The 19,286-nt window shown below is 42.0% G+C and overlaps 1 protein-coding gene across 3 annotated transcripts; it reads right to left on the bottom strand.

Annotated features, from left to right (window-relative positions):
- Positions 1-460: 460 nt before the first annotated feature.
- MTFR2 (mitochondrial fission regulator 2) lies at positions 461-15,997 on the bottom strand. Of its 3 annotated transcripts, none has more exons than XM_024207980.3 (9): positions 15,926-15,997; positions 14,815-14,889; positions 13,926-14,027; positions 13,371-13,475; positions 13,013-13,137; positions 9,083-9,303; positions 7,648-7,954; positions 3,119-3,299; positions 461-924 (listed from the first exon to the last, which is right to left on the bottom strand). In XM_024207980.3, the coding sequence occupies exons 2-9, from the start codon at positions 14,875-14,877 to the stop codon at positions 826-828; spliced, it is 1,203 nt and encodes a 400-aa protein (XP_024063748.2). In that variant the 5' UTR covers positions 14,878-14,889; positions 15,926-15,997; the 3' UTR covers positions 461-825. The 3 variants fall into 3 exon arrangements, with proteins under 3 accessions (XP_024063748.2, XP_024063756.2, XP_029766874.1); XM_024207988.3 differs by lacking the exon at positions 15,926-15,997 and adding an exon at positions 15,133-15,718; XM_029911014.1 differs by lacking the exon at positions 15,926-15,997 and having other exon boundaries at positions 14,815-15,717.
- Positions 15,998-19,286: the final 3,289 nt, after the last annotated feature.

Raw genomic sequence — 19,286 nt, 5'->3', positions numbered from 1 at the left:
TTGCAAATGATGTACAGGACAACACCTTCAGTGACATAAAAGGGAAATTTATTTTATAAACTATGTACAAAACAACAAAATGTTGACCTAAAATACGGAAGCAAAAAGGGAAAGACACCATAGTCAATGAATGTTTATTTACATAATGAATGTAGACTAAGCTTGTGCAAGCAGAAGTCTCTCCAGAGCCTTTTTTGCTACAGAACACAAATTTTTCTCATTGCAGGCAGTTAACACACAGTTCATATCTGACTTAATTAAAACAAGGCAAGTACCATCACTCATAGTAAGCAGGACTTCTCTGCTGATCCAGAATAAGTTAAGAGATTGTTTGCACATGGAATGCTGAGTTGCTTTAGGAAGCTATGATGACGCTCAGGGAGACCTGCTACCCTCTCGATGAGGGACAATATTAATATTGATTAAGTTTTAAGTGAAGCAGGTATGTACTATGTAATTTCCTGAGCTATTAATATTTTGTTTCCACACTCCCATGTATACTTCAGCCTCCACACTGAGAAACATCCAGTCTTTTTTATATGATCTGCTTCCCATTCAGAGTATCTAAAAAGTTATCTTCAAACATTCTGGTCTGCAGCTATAAAGTAATAAATGCCAATAAAGTATTTTTTTATAAGCAGACAACACACTGACAAGCTTGGCTGTTGGGACGCTCAAATCAAAAGAGGTAGTTTTATAAACCATAGCTCCTGGGGCATGGGAGTGTACACATCCCAGTGTACACATTTTATGAAATTGTTCCTGAAATGGTCCTGCCACTCATAAGCATGCCAGTTGTTGGGTTTTTCCACACAGCGCCACCAGTTAAATATGTACCCTTGCTTTTGCTGTTGATACCTGTGCTACTTCCTCAGCTTTTATGAGGTTGTTCTTTGAATTTGGCTTCAAAATGTGACGTCCAACCTAAAAAAAAAAAAAAAAATAATAATAATTTTAATTCTATAAAATCTCTAAGAATACTCAACAGGGAAAGAATAAAATTTTCAACATAAAGATACTGCAGGCTGGAAGGGCTGTTGGAGTTTCCCCCAGCCTGGGAAAAATGAAACCCATAAATGTTTTGTGAAGTTAAAACTACGTACATGAACAAACCCTTTCATATGTGTAAGTATTTACTCAAAACACAAAAGAAGATTCACACAGTTAAAAACAAAAAGCTTGAAGTCCCCAGTCTAAATAAAAAGGCCTACCATTGCTTTTGTATCTGACCTTAGATATAGATAAAAAAGGAAATAAGTTGTTGAGTTTAGCAGCAAAAAATTTTTGAATAGAGCAGTGCAGATGTGTGCCCCCTCACACACAAGCAGTTGATGGACAAGCTGGTTGGACAACAGGTCTTAAAAGTTGACAAATTGAGTTCAGTCGTCTTCCATTAACTTACTTTCACAGTTTTCCAACAATTTGACACAACCTTTTCTGGGATCAACCAGTTCTGTGACTTTTGTATTTGGGATCAATCATTTTGATTACTTAATGCAGGGGTTCTCAAACTGGGGGTCGGGACCCCTGAGGGGGTCATGAGGTCATTACATGGGGGGTCGTGAGCTGTCAGCCTCCGCCCCAAACCCCGCTTTGCCTCCAACATTTATAATGGTGTTAAATATATATAAAAAAAAAAAGTGTTTTGAATTTATAAAGGGGGTCACACTCAGTGGCTTGCTATGTGAAAGGGGTCATCAGTACTAAAATTTGAGAACCACTGACTTAAAGGAAGGGATCTGTAGTATCTCAGAAATATAATGCAGATTTTGTCTGTGTAGTTCCAGTTTTTATTTTATTTAATCATCCTAAATTTTTATTGAGACTGCAACCATTGTATCTCTAATCTTGTTCAATTGTGTTTATAAATTTAACACTTAGCTGTACAGTTGTGTAAAATGCAGACTATTTTGATATTAAATTTTCCTCATATTCCCTGCAAATTTCAAAAACATACTTTTATGGTAGAAGACATAAATATAGACAGTCTTCACTGGAAAAGTGGAACATCAGCCCTTTCTTCAGTCAACCAACGATGAATATGATGATGGCTGCAACAGAATTTCTGATGTTCCACAACATACTTTGGAACTGTGTTAGATATTTTTCAAAATGAGATTTAAAATAAGGTTGCTGAACACCAATACATCAAAGGTGAGATTCTATAATGCACCTCTAACAGGCACTGCACAGAATTTGCAGGCCAAGAGAAAGAGGGCAGTAGGTGGTGGAAGCACTATACTGGCTTTAAAACACTTTTGTGCCCTCCTAATCCTGAGCTACTCCAATGGCTAGACAGGCCCTGACATAACACAGAGCCCCCTATGGGCTTGGCTAAGTTACGTTAGCCTCTGGAGGCTGCTTTATGGGCAGAAATACTGCTCACAATCTGTGCAGCACTCCCCCCAACGCAGCCCCCCTACCTACAGCACAGCTCCTATTGCCAGTACTTAGCAAGGGTCCTACGGTACGGCTTATGGCCATCTTCCACAGTTCCTGCAGCAGGGGAATGATGATTTTTTACACCACTGTAGCCCCTTTACCCAGCATGGAGGGTGGGGGTGTGTGTCCTTCCCCCCTCCCCCCCCAGATTCTCTAATCTATCACTTTTTTTTATTTTTTATTTTTTGAGCAAATGACATAGGTTTGTCAGACATCTCTCTGCATTCTTGGGTTTTAAAGATGAAAAATCAGTAATGCTAATGAGGAACACTTTTTCAATACATGCATGCTTGTAGTTATTATCAGGTCATTTCTCATGTTTGATCAATCATCTTGTTTTAATAGAAGTGTTGGTTCTGTTAGCCCTTGTATTCTCTCTCTCTCACTTGGAGCATCTAGTCAAGCTTTCCTCTAGTCACATCAGATGTTCTGCCCATTTTCCACAAATTTTAAGATTTTAACAAACTAAGCCCCTATCTGTTCACAGTTCCACTCTCTTCTCTTCAGTGTTCCATGACAGTTAATTCCACTGACAAGCCATGCCACTCACTCACTGGTTTTCCATGATTCCAGAGTCTCGAGACCACCAACATTCCCTGATAGTGTAAGCGATGGAAAGCACGATGAGGGATTTTTGTTTGGGTTTTTTGGGGAGTGAGAGTAAATAAGAGCTTACCAGAGGGGCTTCTGGACTGGAAAATGGGGAGGTGTCACAAGATCGGTTTTCTTTGTCCAATGAATCACTGCCATTTTGATGTGCAAATTTCTGCTTTAGAGCCTGAGCTATTAGAGCTGCTGGATCCCACTGTGAACTCCGCCTTTTTCTTGTCTTAGGAAGAGGTGTACCGCCAGGTGACCTACAAAGAACAAAGACAAACTGTGTCCAGTCCATGAAAACTTAATGCTGGTCCTGGACAGTAATTACATTATCCTAGTGTGCTCTACACCTTAGACCAGCTTCACATACCATTCAGGTTATAGAAACATAACTTAGCAAGTAATATAGCTTACTGTATTCTGAAATGGCTTACCATGACCAAACATGAATAAAAGTAAATGCAACAATACTGAGAAAAATCCCCTGCCTACAGTCACAGCAAATACTTAAGTTGTTCATGATACCTCTGATATTATTTCCTTATTCAGGTATTAGAATATTGTGGCAGGCCTATAAAAATACAATTTTAAAAAGAGGTCTCCATTGTACTGCCAGATACTGCTGTATCAATTATGGTCTGTCACAATGATCCCTTCTGGCCTTAGAATCTATGAATCGGGGAAAAAGTTAATTTAATGCTCGTAAAGTACTCCACAGTCCCTATTTGTTTTCAGTTAAAACACTGGATCTTCATGAGTTTTTATAAAGATCAACAAAAAGCTGTAAAGTTTCTCAAAAGACTTTACAATAATAAAGCAATATGGTCTGATGCATGACGTCAGTTAAAAACTAAACTTGCAAATATACATGTTCATCCAGTCAGCCACACAAGGGCCCATTTGCAAACAAGGACACTTCAACAAAATATCCACAACCAGCAACTGGATGCTAAATTGGCACAGATGCATCAGTGGTTGGTTTTGTTCTCAAGTGTGTATCTAAACTTCCAAACGTGAAGTTAGAAACACTATTAAAATAGCTATTTGAAAGCCAGTCATGTATTATTTATGAATCCAAAGCACAGAGTAAATCAGCCCTGATTTTTCAGAGAACCTCAGCTCTGCCCACAAGTTCGTGCTCAAAGATTGTGGATACAGTTTGTAGGTTTGCAAATGGAATTGAAAGTTTAATTTATAGCATTTGGAACTAGAAAGGGACTTTAGACATTGCAATGACTAACTTCTAGGCAACCTGCCACCCAGTGGAATTTACAGCCTCAAGTTAGGCACCTAGGCTCCCCACACATTGTACAGGAGAGTTAGATAGTAAGAAAGGGATTCTCAGAAGCCAGCAAGCTGAGCAGGGAGATGCCTAAGCTAGCCAGGAGTGAAATGCCAAGGAAAGTAATGGGGCTTTGGGCCCAGATGCACAAAGGGAATTAGGAGTCTAACCCTCGTTGATCTGGGCCTCACGTGCCAGAGTGACTGGCCAAAGGAAGTCACCAATCTCTGCTTGGGATTCTCAGTCGTGAACCCTCTCTTGGAGTTAGGCTCTTGAATGAGGTCAACCCTTTCCTGTGAAATATCAAAGAGATTCCCCCAACCCACACACACAGCCAAAAAGGTCAGTGGTTAGCGAACTCACCTCGTATACTGGAAACCCAAGTTCAAATCCCCACTCTGCCGGATTTGGACCAGGGACTTGAACCCATGTCTGTGACATCCCAGGTGAGTGCCTGAACCACTGGGTATTCTGAATCAGTCAGCCAGCCACAAAAATTCCTGATCTGCTTGCCCCGGCTGCCTTTTGTGTGGACCAGATCAGGCCCTCCAAGTGAGATAGATAGGGGGGGGGGGAAAAAGAGAGACACCTAATGTGAGAATCCCGCTGGGGTTAGGTGTGCAAGAGGGCTCCCAGAAGCTCAGTTGATGCAGGGCAGTGTCAGGGCTTAGGTAGTTTGAGCACACCTACCAACAGAAACTTAGGTCCTTAAGGGATTTAGGTGCATACAGGGTTAGGCAGCAACTGAGCAGTAGTTTTGAGAATGTTAGTGGTGGTGAAATGTTGGGCATAGGCTTCTAACTGCCTCTTTAGGAGCCTAAGCACCTTTGTGAATCTGGCCCCTAGTACTTATGTGGTGAAATCACATACTGAAGGCACGTAAAGCCTTATTAAAATCTGCTATACTAGAAAATCTGCCCACAATTATTTGTGCCAGTTATTTCCAGATATGAATTTTTTTAAAAAGGGCCTTTTAATAAACACTTGGTACAATATGCTCGGTGAAATCCTGGCCCAATTGACAACACTCATTGACTTGGGCCAGGATTTCACCCTCTGTTCTTATATATACTAAATTTTTTTTCCTCAGTAGTGATCTCTAAACAGACATTATCCTACTTCCTTAGAGTATATTTTTATTCTAGTTCAGTAAATGTTTATTTAGTTTCCTGTGTATCGCATCTAAAAGAGCAGTTTGGCTCTGAACACAGGATATCAGTCACACAAATATTTAATAATCATATGTTTTGTAATCACATAAGTTTCGCATTTTGACCAAAACCATGTAAAAATTAACAATTATTTGTACCAAACTAAAGGACTTGGGTCTAGGTTCAGTAAAATCTTCAGTTAAAATAGACACGTGCATTATACATGTTTGAAGACTTCAAAGTTAGAATTAATGTATTTTGGATGTACTGTTAGTTTTCCAATATTTCCCCAAGGAGTTGTCCTTTTACAATGAACTCAAAAGTTTGTTTGTTCAGATCTGTTTTCCTGCACGTTTAGCTGATTTTGTAAGTGAACTCCAAATAGCCCCAATCACAAAAAAACCAAACAGGAGACAAAAGATTGACCAACCTATGCAGGAGACCACAGTTTTAAATTAGACAATGATTTGCTTTTGTATGTAATATATTTTCACTTGATACTCTAGGCAGTGAAGATGCAGCACTCTAAGAGAAAAACTGCCTGCTGAAAATCTCTCAGGGTACATCTACAGGACAAAAAAACCCCAAAACAGTGGCAGTGAGTGTCGGAGCCCAGGTCAAATGGGGCAGGCTCGTGGGGCTTGTGCTACAGAGCTATAAATAGCAGAGTAGACATTCCCACTCAGGCTGGAGCCCAGGCTGAGACACGGCAAGGAAGGAGGGTCTTAGAGCCTGAGCAGGAATATCTATACTGCTATTTTTAGCTCCATAGTGCAAGCCTGAATCAATGGACACTGGGTCTGAGACTCACTGCCCGTGTGTGTGTGGGGGGGGGGTGTTTAGGGGGAGGAGTTTTGCTGTGTAGATGTACCCTTAGGAAAGTGTTAAATGACAAACTACATGCCTAACAAGCCTTGGGAGAAGCAGTAGATGTGGTATACCTTGACTTTAATAAGGCTTTTGATACGGTCTTGCATGACCTTCTCATAAACTAGGGAAATACAACCTAGATGGAGCTACTTCAAGGTGAGTGCATAATTGGTTGGAAAACTGTTCCCAGTGAGTAGTTATCACTGGTTCACAGTCAAGTTGGAAGGGTATATGAAGTGGGGTCCCACAGGGATCAGTTCTGGGTCCGGTTCTGTTCAATATCTTCATCAATGATTTAGATAAAGGCACAGAGAGTACACTTATAAAGTTTGCAGACAATACCAAGCTGGGAGTGGATGCAAGTGCTTTGGAGGATAGGATTAAAATTCAAAATGATCTGGACAAACTAAAGAAATGGTCTGAAGTAAACAGGATGAAATTCAATAAGGACAAATGCAAAGTACTCCACTTAGGAAGGATCAGTCAGTTGCATATATACAAAATGGGAAATGACTGCCTAAGGAGGAGTACTACAGAAAGGGATCTGGGGGTCAGAATGGATCACGAACTAAATATGAGTCAACAATGCAACACTGTTGCAAAAAAAGCAAACATTATTCTGGGATATATTAGCAGGAGTGCTGTAAGCAAGACAAAGTAATTCTTCCGCTCTACTCCGTGCTGATTAGGCCTCCACTGGAATAGTGTGTGCTGTTCTGGGCACCACATTTCAGGAAAGATGTGGACAAATTGGAGAAACCAGAGAAGAGCAACAAAAATGGAAAACATGACTTATGAGGGAAGATTGGAAAAAAAATGGGTTTGGTTAGTCTGGAGAAGAGAAGACAGAAAGGGAACAGGATAACAGTTTTCAAGTACATAAAAGTTGTTAGAAGGAGGAGGGAGAAAAATTGTTCTCCTTAACTTCTGAGGATAGGCTTAGAAGCAATAGGCTTAAATTGCAGCAAGGGCAGGTTATGTTGTACATTAGGAAAAACTTCCTGTCAGGGTAGTTAAGCACTGGAATAAATTGTCTAGGGAGGTTGTGGAATCTCTGTCATTGGAGATTTTTAAGAGTAGGTTAGACAAACACCTGTCAGGGATAGTCAGATAATACTTAGCCCTGCCTTGAGTGCAGGGAACTCAAAGACCTCTCGAGGACCCTTTCAGTCCTATGATTCTATCATCTTAGGCAGTTGTCAGGAGCACCTGTCCATTAAACAGGTTTTCACCCCAGCCTTATCTGCTGCTCCCTAAATACTGTGGTGTTCGCATATTTTTGATTTACATTTAAAATCAACTTACTTCTCAATAGTTCGCAGTCGGATTTTGTTTATATCCTTCAAAACATCCATCATACTAAGAACACCCTCGGTCTTCTGGTGTTCAGTTTTGTCAACAGTTGTTGAGCTGGTCTTACTTGCAGCACGACGTTGTTTAATAAGTTCAATTGCTGAATTACTGGCTTCAAAGCCAGATGGTGCTATGGAGGGAAGTGGGGGAGGTGGAGGAATTACAAAGTGATCTGGTGCGGTGAACAATGGAGTAGAAGTCATTGCTGGCACTGGGAAAGAACCACTTGGAATGCCAAATGAATTCAAGACATCTGAACCTATCAAAGAAAATAAGTATTATTATTTTTTTAATTAAGAGAACGCGTTACTAATATTTGAAAGTTTGAGAAGATCAAGCCAAGTCCAAGGTGTCTGAGCTATATTGCAAGATCCTAATCTGGGAAGGACTATTTTTTCTTAAAACGTCAAACACCTAGCACAACGTGGGCTACCAGAAATAATTACATAAAAAGGAAAGAAAAAAGAAAAAAAAAAAAAACTTAAGCGAAAGTTATTTAGGTTTCAAAAATCAAGCACTCAAAACTTAGGAAATGCCAGATTTAAGATGTCTATGCAACCTTAATTCTGTCCATTTGTACATCCAGCCTGTGCACTGAACGAGGCAGGGGTCCTGTTGGGGAAAAGCCATATGTGGCCATGTAATTAAAAAGAATATCATAATGCATACAAACAAGCCCCAACCGGTCTCTCCTTCCACCTGCACAATTCTCATTGATACAGTAGCTCCCAGGCATACCCAGTACAGAACGTGTTGCTGTTGAGACATGGCTCCAGCTCTTTAGAATGTTTCAGTTATTTTGGCAGCACACCTAAAATTTTACTAAGTACAAGGGAAATGGTAATTAACAGTTTATAACTCAGCTAAACCTATACAGAATTCCACAAGACCAAGAAAAACCCTCTGGCCCAAGGGCCTTTCCCCTGTCACATTATAAAGACTTGCTACAAACAATTTAGAAGTTAGAACAAAAAAGGTCAGAAGAATCTTTTATAATGCAGAGTGCTAGGCAGGCTAAATATAGGGTTGCTCCTTGCTCACCCTTATAATACAAAGGGTGAAGCTATCGAAATGGTGGCCCAGGCACTCTCCCAGGTGACAGTGCAGAATGATACACATACTCTTGTGGGCTTCACCAGAAAAAAAGATGATTTAAATCAACTCCAACTTGAAGGTGATGAACTGTCCACAAAGTGAGGAGAGTGAAAAAAATTAATTTATGAATATAAGAAATAGAGACAGACAAAAACAATCCTGCATTCAAAATACTTTTCACTTAATTCACAGAAATTTAGATAAAAAGTAAATCACAGGATAAGTACTATGGGCATAAAACAAAGGAAAGCTCAAAGTTTAAAGACTGTAGTATAAACAAAAACAAGCGCACCTGATTGATTACTATTTCTTGATCCTTGCACTGCAACAATTGCAGCAATCTGGGCACGAAGAAGGGTTAACTCATTTTCAAGTGCAGAAATTTTTTTAATTGCTTCTTCATTCACAAGATTTTCTTTCTCTGCTCTATTTTTTAGAACAGTTGGCAAGGAAACTATAGCTGGAGATACATCATGGTCAACTGTAATTATTTCCTTTCCCCTTGATTCAGCCCTAAAATATAAAAATATAAACTTTTAAAAGTTTCAACTGAGTAGTAACAATTTCATGCCCCCCACAGGGAAAATAATTAGGGTAGAAATGCATTTTGTAAGTTACTGGCACAAGAAATTGAAGTTATGAAACACCATTGACAATGATATTAGGCTTTAATGTTTCAGTGCTTCATCTCTTTCACAAGCCATTTTGCATTACATTGTTTTATAAGCACTAAATTTTGCATTTTTAAGTATTCAATTTTTTAAAAAAGGTTATCAAGTTTATCACCAATAAGAAGAAAAACCCCTTGAAACTGCACTTTTAGAATACTTGGGCAATTTACTCAGGAGCAGAGATTGACCATTACACAATGGTTATGCTGAATGATTGGGTTGTAAAAAGAGGGAACAAAGAGCACTTTCTGCCTAGATACAATCAGGAAGGGGGCAGCTATAAATTTAGATGCACAAACAAGGAAGTGAAATGGGTGTAGAAGGTGATGAGACACACCCAGCTAGGACTCCCAAGAGTGTTAGTAGCCCCAGAAGCATATGGGTTCAGGGACAAGATAGCTGCACCACAGGGAATTAAAAATTTTATTAAGATGATGTTAAAAATAAATTGTGAACAGAGTTTGAGCATAGAAGTTTCTGGTTATCAGGGAATAACATACAGATTATCGAGGGTGCAAAGTTTGGTTTAAGGTAAGGTGGCATGAAGAATACATAATCCGCAATATCCCCGATTGGGGGTAAAAAGGTTGATGGGTCAAAGTACAGACATTGAGATATGAGGGTATGAAGTTCATAAAGTGGCTATGTTCGGGTGTGGATAATAATGAGTGGATATGATGATGAGGATGGACTGACCCTCATTTGGTGAGATTTAATGTTTAGGGAGTTTATGGTTCCAGTTCATATGATCCAACGGAGAAGGTCACTTGGTCCCTTTCTCGTAGTGGGAGAACGATGTCACTCTGGCTCACGCCTCCTAGTACTGTCGGTGGCCAGTGATGTGCTCGATGTAGATGTCCCTGGACCATCGGATGGCGTCTGAGACCATGAGGCGCCGCATGAGACGTGCGTAGCGTCGACCGATCCCGCAGGTCCGCAGCACAGGCTCGTTGCAGGGGTCCCAGGCGCCCAGGGCTCCGACAATCAGGGCATCCATCTGCACCTCATAGCCCTTCGCTCTCAGGGTGTCAGCCAGGGGGGCGTACTTTTCCAGTTTACGAGCTCGGGCTTCGTGAAATGCCGGAGTCCTGTTCTCAAAGGAGACCGTGACGTCGACGAGGATGATCTTTTTCTGGGCCTCGTCGGTGACGACCACGTCAGGTCGTAGCTGGCTGTCGGTACCGGGGATGGTGCAGTTCACAGCGATCTCCTCCAGGTGTGGCGCGATGGCTTTCACCAGGCGGTTCTGGATGGCGTTGTGGCGCAGCTGCCAGGCTCTGGAGTGGGGTTTGCAGCTGCACAGGACGTGGGGCAGGGTCTCGTTGGAGCACTTCCTGCAACGCTTGTCTCGGTTCCCGTGGCGGATGGCTCCGTTGAGCGGGACGCAGTTGAGCCGGGCACGGTGGATGAACCGCCAGTCGGCGAAACGGGTGAAGCCTCCCCCGGCGAGGAAGTGGTTGCTGGCGTCCCACTTGCTGGTCAACTCAAAGGCTTTACCCTGGTCCGGCTTACGCTTCAGGGTTTCCATGTCTAGCGAGCGGATGGCGGCCTTCAGAGTCCTCTCCAGCAAGCCCCTGGCCGTCGGGGTGACAATGGTGTTGTCGTCAGACCTGATCTGCGGCACCCGGACTCCCAGCTCCTGGCGCTCCTCGCAACACTCCCAGCGGCATCCGATGCGCTTTCCCAGGCGACGCGTGGCATTGCGAGTGCGGGACCACAGTGAAGCGATGTCGCTCCCGTCCGAATTCCCCATCCAGGGAGCCGCTCAGGAAGGTGGCGATGTCTTGGTTGGAGGGGGCTCTGCCGATCCGCTTCTCTGTCGCATCACGCAGGGCGTTCGCCGCAATGTTCCTCACCGTACTAGACACACATAGTAGCCCTTAGGGCAGATAACTACAAAACATTAAGTGTGTATAAACTGATAATCTGTCACCTGCTTGAGTAGATAGCCTGAAATAAAAACCTTAAATGGTGAGACCTGCTTCATTCATTTCAATCAGGGCCCAGTGGGTTTTCCAGCCAAGGAATCTGGCATTTTTCCCAAGATGTCATGGAATTCATCATTTCACTTTAGGCAGGCATGTAACATTTTGCCTTCTGTCTCCCTGCAGTTTTCTCTTGCTCTCCAGATTACCCAACAAGAAGTTAATTTGGATTACAATGCATGCTCCCTTCAAGTATTCCATGGACCTAGAGCAGTTAGAATGGGGAAACTATACGAGTAGGCTGATGAATGAGGCAACCTGGAGAACAACACAGTCAAGAACCAAGAAACTGGGGAGATAAACCACTAAAGCTGGCTACAAGCTCCTCTTTTCTTTGGCAATTAGGTCCCATTTACTGTATAGCATATATAGCTCTGTGTCTAACTGTCCGAGAAAGTCATATGATCACCTACTGAGCCATTTCTAATAACTAAATTGCCAGATCATAAAAAATATTCTCTTTTTCTATGATTTGTGCAATTCTCTCAGTTTTTGTAGTACAGAGGCAACGTGACATCATTAACAGCTTAAGTATTGTGGTAAGAAGAGACATTAGAAACTCCAATATTCCTTCTAACCCCCCAAAAAAGCAAAACATACCAGCCAATTCAGATCTCCCTACTTCTTCTTGTAGTTTCACAACAACCAACAACAAGATCAGAAGAAGACAAACCCATGCAATATAAAAACTAGATTTGCAATATCCAATAAAAATACCAAATGTTAATTGAGCTGTGGGTTAGTCATCTGAGCACACTAAGCAACATAAACAACTAAGTTCTAGCTCTGAAATATCCACTTCCTCTGTGACCTTCGGTAAAAGTCATTTAAAAGGGACACAGTCAATTTTGTGTCTATTAATTATTTTAAAGTTAAACTTCATGTGCTATGCCTGTCCAAGTTTCGCAACAACATTTGTTGTTTTACAAATTACATTTTCCTATTTTAGTAATTATCTTCCTTTTGGACTGCATGAAAGCAGAAAAAATTAAATGAAAGAAGAAATGGTGAAACAGCCTATACACAAGGCAAACAAACTTTTAAAATACTGAAAACTTTTCTTTCAATTATCGTAATCTCAGAGGTTTACTGGTAACAGCAATGGGTAAAAAATTAACAAAATTGATTTTGAGTTAACAGGGACCCTTTAATATTTCTGTCCCAGTGTTCTCATCTGCAAAAAGAGGATAGTGTTCATTACCCAAAAATAAGAGGTTAGAGGTGATAATCTCACGAGTGTTAGGATTAGATTCCATCAATGTTCACCCCACCCCCAAAGGCTGTGAATGAAAGCACAATGTGCAAGTGCCAGCAACATTCCTGGCACTGTATAATAACAGGGAGGAAAGAGCTCAAAGTCTGGGAATCCTCCAATCTATGTGTATGCTATATAATGCTAGCTAAAGGGTAGGCAAGAATTGCTGGGGGGGAAAAAAATCAAGAGAAAGAGCTAACTTCTAAAGTGTCAATTTTGCTAGGGCCCAGAAAGGTTTATACAATTGCCAGTATCACAGGCTACAGGACCTGAGTCATTCCTACCAAAATAAGCACAGAGCATTTACTTGCCTAAATCTAGCAAAAGATTCTCCCTCATCATTTACCACCCTCAGAATATCACCAAGAGATGGAACTACAGGATTTGGTGTTGTACTTCGTTCGTCATAATCCAAAGAATTCAGGCCTTGGACCATCTAAAAAAAAAAAAAGAAAGTCAGGCCTCTGCAAAGTAAAGAATTTGGGTTTAACAATAAAACTTCCTCAAATAAGAGGGACTCAGTATTAGATAAGTGAAAGTCATTGAACAGAAAAGATGTAGTATACCATAGTCATGAAAGATAAAAAGATTAGGAAAGCCATTGTTAAATTTAACGTGAGACTTCTTGCTTAAATAATTAAATGTTAAGAGTAGCAATAACCCACTCACCTGAAAGTGAGGTCTTGGACAAGGTTCTAAAGAAAGAACTGTCCCAAGTCTACGAACAATGCTTCGCGTAGATCCATATTCCTTACTTTGCCAAACTGATATAATCTAAAAGTTAAACAAAAGAAATCTGGGTTTTTAACTCAATGGTACAAACATTTATATTTTTCAAAATCATTAAGAGATCGTACCATACGTGATCTGACCATTACATACTTAGATTGGTCTACAAAAATGTTTGCTATCCTAAGGGAGCAAGGGTTCAGAAATGGCCTCAGGAGGATCTCTCTTCCTGGACCAGTTTTCAAGTTTCTGGGATGTACGTGGTGATGTGCCAGGACATTCTACATGAAAACCAATAGGGGGTGAAACTAACTACACCTCCTAGACAGGAGGGTATCTAGAAGATCTGTTGGAGAACAAAGGACGACCCAGAACGAATGAGTCAATATAGCCTGTATCTGGATACACAAACCACTGCTAGCAAAAATGGGTGGGGAAATCATAAAAAAAATTTTAAGATACTTTCACCTGACATTTCCTTATGATTGCATATACCTGCTGAAAGTGCCTTCTTGAGAAGGGGGTTGAAGGAAGACATGTTTCAATCATACGGACAATGCTGCTATTGTCTATATGAGCTTCCCACCTTGGTATGAACTGCCAAAAGAAAAAGCTACTGTCAAACCAGAGAACTTTAAACAAAAAACAAAACAAAAGTTAGTCAGTGTAACCTTGTCTACACTAGCACTTTTCCTACAGTTGTTCTAGCACTAGTGCAGTTCCACCAGTAGCAATAGTGGTGTAGAACAGGTGGTGGCATTTTTACTACCACATTATTTACGTTTGCACATAGATCTGAGAAATGCTGAGCAAACATAAGTTCTTTGAGGTTAAAACTTGTGGCGCTACAATTAGTGCTAGACATTTTCAGTGTAATACACACCAAAAAGAGTTGCATAACAGTCTGACACATTAGGTTTTCTTAGCATTATGGTCCTGATCCAAAGATGGTGAGCCCCTGTAATTTCTATTGAAATCCATAGGAACTGTATGTGCACAGCACCTCTCGTGATCAGGGTCTATAAAATAGAGAATTAATTGCTATTTGGAAGTCTTTACATGCCAGTTAATATATGAAGGCAAAATGTAACAGACAAGTAAAATCATCAGATGGGCCTTCCTCTACAGAAGGAAGTTTACCAGAATAATTATACCACTATAGTTAAATGTACACGTAGGGTTACTGGTATGTGTATAAATTATGCAATAACCCCAAGAACATATCACCCCTTACTGCAGCACACATCCCTCATTCACCACCGGCACACACCAACAGAAAACTCCTAACACAGCACACGCACTCACCTATCCTCACTCATGCTTACCAGACAACCATGAACTTAAGCAGCAAACCAATGGATCATCACTAGTAATATCAGTTTACCTGATCAGCTGGTACACCAAAGTATTCTAGCAGTTGCCTTATGAGATTCAGCAGTAGAGCCATTTACAGAGCAGTCTGAGAATTCAAAAGTTGGTTATAAACATTAGTTTCATATATATCCCAGAAAAGTTCAGGATACCCTTTATACAGCTGCAAATAGAAGAGAGCATCACTTCAAGACAAACTCCTGCTCAGACTTCTCCACACACTAAGGGTTTACGTCTATCGCCATTGACCACAGTGAGAACAGATTCAAGCCCCAAGGCAGCTGAGAAGCCAGAACATCAAATGCTAGACCCCTAAATATACTGAACTCACTTGAGACCCACTGATCTTAGTCCTGGATCTTGTTTTAAAATCAGCAATATTTGAAAAATAAAGAACAGTCCATTGTTTTAGATGCAATTGGAGGGCCTCTCTCTTCCAATGATTTATCAACGGTTTCCTTTTTAAAGGATTGGGAAATATTGGTAATGGAAAAGCTACTCGGAAGTTCTGTGAAATGTGGTTACTTTTACTGAATTCATAAAAGCCCCCGGTTTGTTTGCTGGCGAAGAACAGGAAGCTCTCCCTGAGCTGCCCGAGGACTAGACTTTATTCTGTACGGAGGCGTTGTGAACGAGGTGCCCCAATAAATCCCCAGCTGGCAACACGGCAGCTCCGCCAGTCGAGGGCCTCCGCCCCTGGGTTTTCAGGGAGCGCTGGGAGCCCCACTGACTCCGACAGGCCGGTCCCCAGGCCAGGCGGAGGGAACGGCCCAGCTCGGGGGATCGCCGGGTCCGCCCAGCCGAGCCCCGAGAGAGGTGCGGGCGGTCACTAGGACGGGGCCGCTGCCCCCTACACGAACGAACCCGGCCCCGCTCCAGAGCGGAAGCAGCGAGACCCCCGGGGCGCCCAAGGCCGACACGTCACGCAGCCCCACCCATCGGCTCTGGCCCAGGGACCCCGCAAAGAGCAGACCCTAAATAACCCCCAACCCAGCGTGACGCGTCCCGCCTTCCCCCAGCGCCGCCGCCGCCGCCACGTCCCCTTCAACGGTTACAGCGCTCGCCCGCGGAGGGGATGGACGCTAGGCGCGTGACGCGACGTGTGCGGCCCCCTCCCCTCTTACTCAGGCTCGCGCTCCTCCAGGCCTCACGAGGTCCTTCCCGGGGCCCCCGCCCCTTCCTCACCCCGGCGCTAGGCCACTGCAAAATCAAATCAAAACTAGCGCCTCGCACGGCCCATTGGGTAAAGCGGATGGGGGCGTGACGCACAAATCGACCCGCCAAGGGCTAGGGGCGTGGCAGAAAGCGAGGATTCGAATGCTGAACCAATAGGAAAGCGCGCGTGGAGGGGGAGCGTTCCGCTCGCAGAGGCTGGGGCGCTCTCCTGCGTCGGCCGAACCCAGTACGTTCTTCCTCTGAGAGGGAAGCGGGTCCCGCTGCCGTTGCCACGTGCCGGCGCGCTCAGCGAGCCTGCCCTGGCAGCCGCTGTTCGCCGCGGGACGGTGTCCGGGAACGCCTGCCCGCTGTGCCGCACTGCTCTCAGTGCGGCGGAGCGGGAACGGCGCGGCTAGGGGAGGGGGAGTTGTCAAGCCCAAAGTCAGGAACCTGGCACGTGCGTGTGTGAGCCACTTTCGGCCCACCTCCCTGTATTAAAAGGGGAGCGGGAACTTAATCCAGTCCCTCTGGAATGTCTTTGCCTGCCAGTTACAAGTCACGTTACTGGAGCTGGCATTTAAATGCATAACTTCTGCAGTTTGCTTTGTGCATTTCCTGGCACTTCGTGTATAGAAAAGTTTCGCGTTTCTTTTGTATAGTCAGATGCCCCGGTTCCTGACATGTCACTTTTTAAAAAAAAAGTCAGCTATTTACCAAAACATATAATCCACAGATAATTAAAACTGGCCTTGGCTGTTACTAGATGTTAGTTTCTGATGAAGACAGTATGCTTTTGCTGGGAAGAATGTTTGAGATTGTGTGCCTCATTGATGGTACTGCTACATGTAACTTGTGTACTACTTTGTGAAAATATTCTTCATTCCTAGTGCAATCCTTTCAATGCTCACTCAGTTCCTTACCGTACTGCCTTTCTGCTTCCAACTATGTGCCCTGATAGGAGCAATGCATAGCAACTGCTGCCATCAATGGCACTTGGAGAGTATAAGCTAGAAACACTTTTCTATTTATGGCTTTGAGAAAATGTGGAAGTTTGTATAGGAAAAATTCCTTGTTTGAGAACATCTCAGCTTTCTTAGTGATTTACAAGGCCATGTAACACTTTGTTTTCTTAGACAGGATTAATCCCCTTTAATTTGTGATGCATAACGAAGATCTTGGATGAGAGAGGAAATATTCTTGTCACTAGCAAATAAATTGCCTTTTTAAAATCTTCTGGTATTTAGCTCAGCAGGGAGGCTTCAATTTTGTAACGTTTGTTTTGATCTGGTGTTCTAACAAGGATGTAATAAGGAACTTATACTTCTGAAAGACAGCAACTGGAGGTAGTTGCACAGTGTGCTTAGATGCTTCATTCTCATCTTTTTTTCCTCATTTTATAATCTTTCACCTCTATTTGTATATGGAAGAAGTTGGGTAGGGGAAGAAATCAACCACTATTTCCTGGAGCTTATTTTGAAGCCATGTTCTCATGCAATACCTATTGCAGTATTTATTAGGTCAATGGTTCTGCCCGCCTGTCATTTAAACTTGGGTCTGGATAAGGCAGGTCTCTTTCTTCTGCACATCATCAGATGCTTACTCGTTATATGCTAGCATGAATGACTGGAGAAAGGCGACACCCATGAGGTCCAGAAATTTCTCTATCAGTGACAGCATGGAACCTTCCCACTCAGTCATTCTTGCATCACTTAACCTCTTGCATGGACCGTTAATTTAGTAAATTACTATTAAACAAATGTCACCCTGCTGCATAAGTGTTATTGGTTAGTTAGTCAAAGCACCAGAACTTTATTTCTCCAATCTGACTCCTGTAACAAGCTGAATTTCAAATTTTACGGTATAAAGAAATTCTACATTGTCCACATTGCCACTCTTAAGTAAAAACCTTTGTTTGCAAACTGTTAGTATTCAAAATATTTTCCATCACTTTTGCAGGCACTTCATTTTCTTTCAGAATGTTCTTCCAATTATGTAATTACATAGTTATGAACATAAGAATTACAACTGACCAGTCAACCACACACCTCGTTGAAATTGGAAGTACACAATCAGGCAACAGCAGAGACCCTCTCCTCCCCCCCCCCCTCCCCCGCAAAAAAAGGCCAGTACAGTACTGTTAAATGTAAACTAGTAAAAAAAAAAAGGAAAGTATAACTTTACTTCTGCATAGTAAAGTTTCAACGCTGTATTAAGTCAATGTTCAATTGTAAACTTTTGAAAGAACCATGTTTTGTTCAGAGTTACGAACATTTCAGTTATGAACAACCTCCATTCCCAAGGTGTTCTTAATACGGGGTTCTACTGTATGACAAACAACTGTGGCATGACTGAAAGGTTGGAGAACTTGAAGAAAAGGTAATAAGTCTGAGTTTGCAACTTCTGAGCTATGACCAGGATTAACACACACACAAAAAATAAAATCCATGGCATTCTTTCAAGTTCTAGCATTTTAAACTCACTCATGTATTTTAAAGAACAAAGCATAAGTTTTAATACTTGAAATACACTAGGCTCCAGTTTCAATTTGTGAATGAAAACTTTAAGACGTTAAAAGGAAACGAACATCAAGGTTCTTATGTCAATTTTAAGGAATAAATTAGAGTTAGGATGGGGAAGGGGTAAAGTTGTATTAGTGAGGATATGGCTAGGAAAAGGGACTGGATGTTAAATGTGGGTGGACTTATCAAGCGTTAGAATTTAGACACTTCTGGAAAGTGGGCAAGGCATCTCAGTATCTTTGTATATAAGATTAGCTATTTCATTATTTTTAATCTTCAAAGTATTGAATTCATGAGCTGAGTCATCTGACCTGTAATAAATGAGGAAGCTGGTGATTATTATTGCAGACTGGTGTTTAGTGGACACCAGCATCATATCATATATTGTCTCTATATGCCTAAAACTGAAAAATGTGCAAGGAAATGATTGGAGGGACAGAAGAAAAGAATTCTTTTAAAGTAAACAAAGTAGCAGCAAGATAATTTACACCGCATAAAAGGGCAGAAAATCAGTTTACTTAGCTTCAAGATCAAAGTGTCTTTGAATGAAATCAAGTGGAAGAGAGCAGAGTATTGAGTGTGATTTCTTCCTGGGTTCAGACAGGAGCGCAGGGCCTTAGAAGCAACCTATGCCCAAAAGCTGTCATCCATTGCTATTCTGGTCAATGGTACAGCCAGGGGAGATTTTCTTCTCTCTTATTCAGTGGGCTAGGGAGATACAATTAAACAGAAAATCCTCCTCCCTTTTATCCAGAAGGATGGGAAGAAGAGCCAGAAAGGGAATTGCAAACTAGCCTCAGATGGAGCATGC

Source organism: Terrapene carolina, unplaced genomic scaffold, assembly GCF_002925995.2.
Source record: "Terrapene carolina triunguis isolate 2854851 unplaced genomic scaffold, T_m_triunguis-2.0 Scaffold85, whole genome shotgun sequence".
In the NCBI taxonomy this organism is placed as follows: Eukaryota; Metazoa; Chordata; order Testudines; family Emydidae; genus Terrapene; species Terrapene triunguis.
This window is presented reverse-complemented; position numbering and strand designations above follow the sequence as displayed.

Bases quoted from the DNA above. Each gene is read 5' to 3' on its own strand.
- MTFR2 (XM_024207980.3), bottom strand. From the start codon at position 14,877: ATGGCTCTACTGCTGAATCTCATAAGGCAACTGCTAGAATACTTTGGT. The intron at 13,476-13,925 runs GTATATGCAATC...TTTAACTTTTAG, and splicing joins CAAGAAGGCACTTTCAGCAG to ATTATATCAGTTTGGCAAAG. The intron at 9,304-13,012 runs GCAAGTAAATGC...TTTATATTTTAG, and splicing joins GAATCTTTTGCTAGATTTAG to GGCTGAATCAAGGGGAAAGG.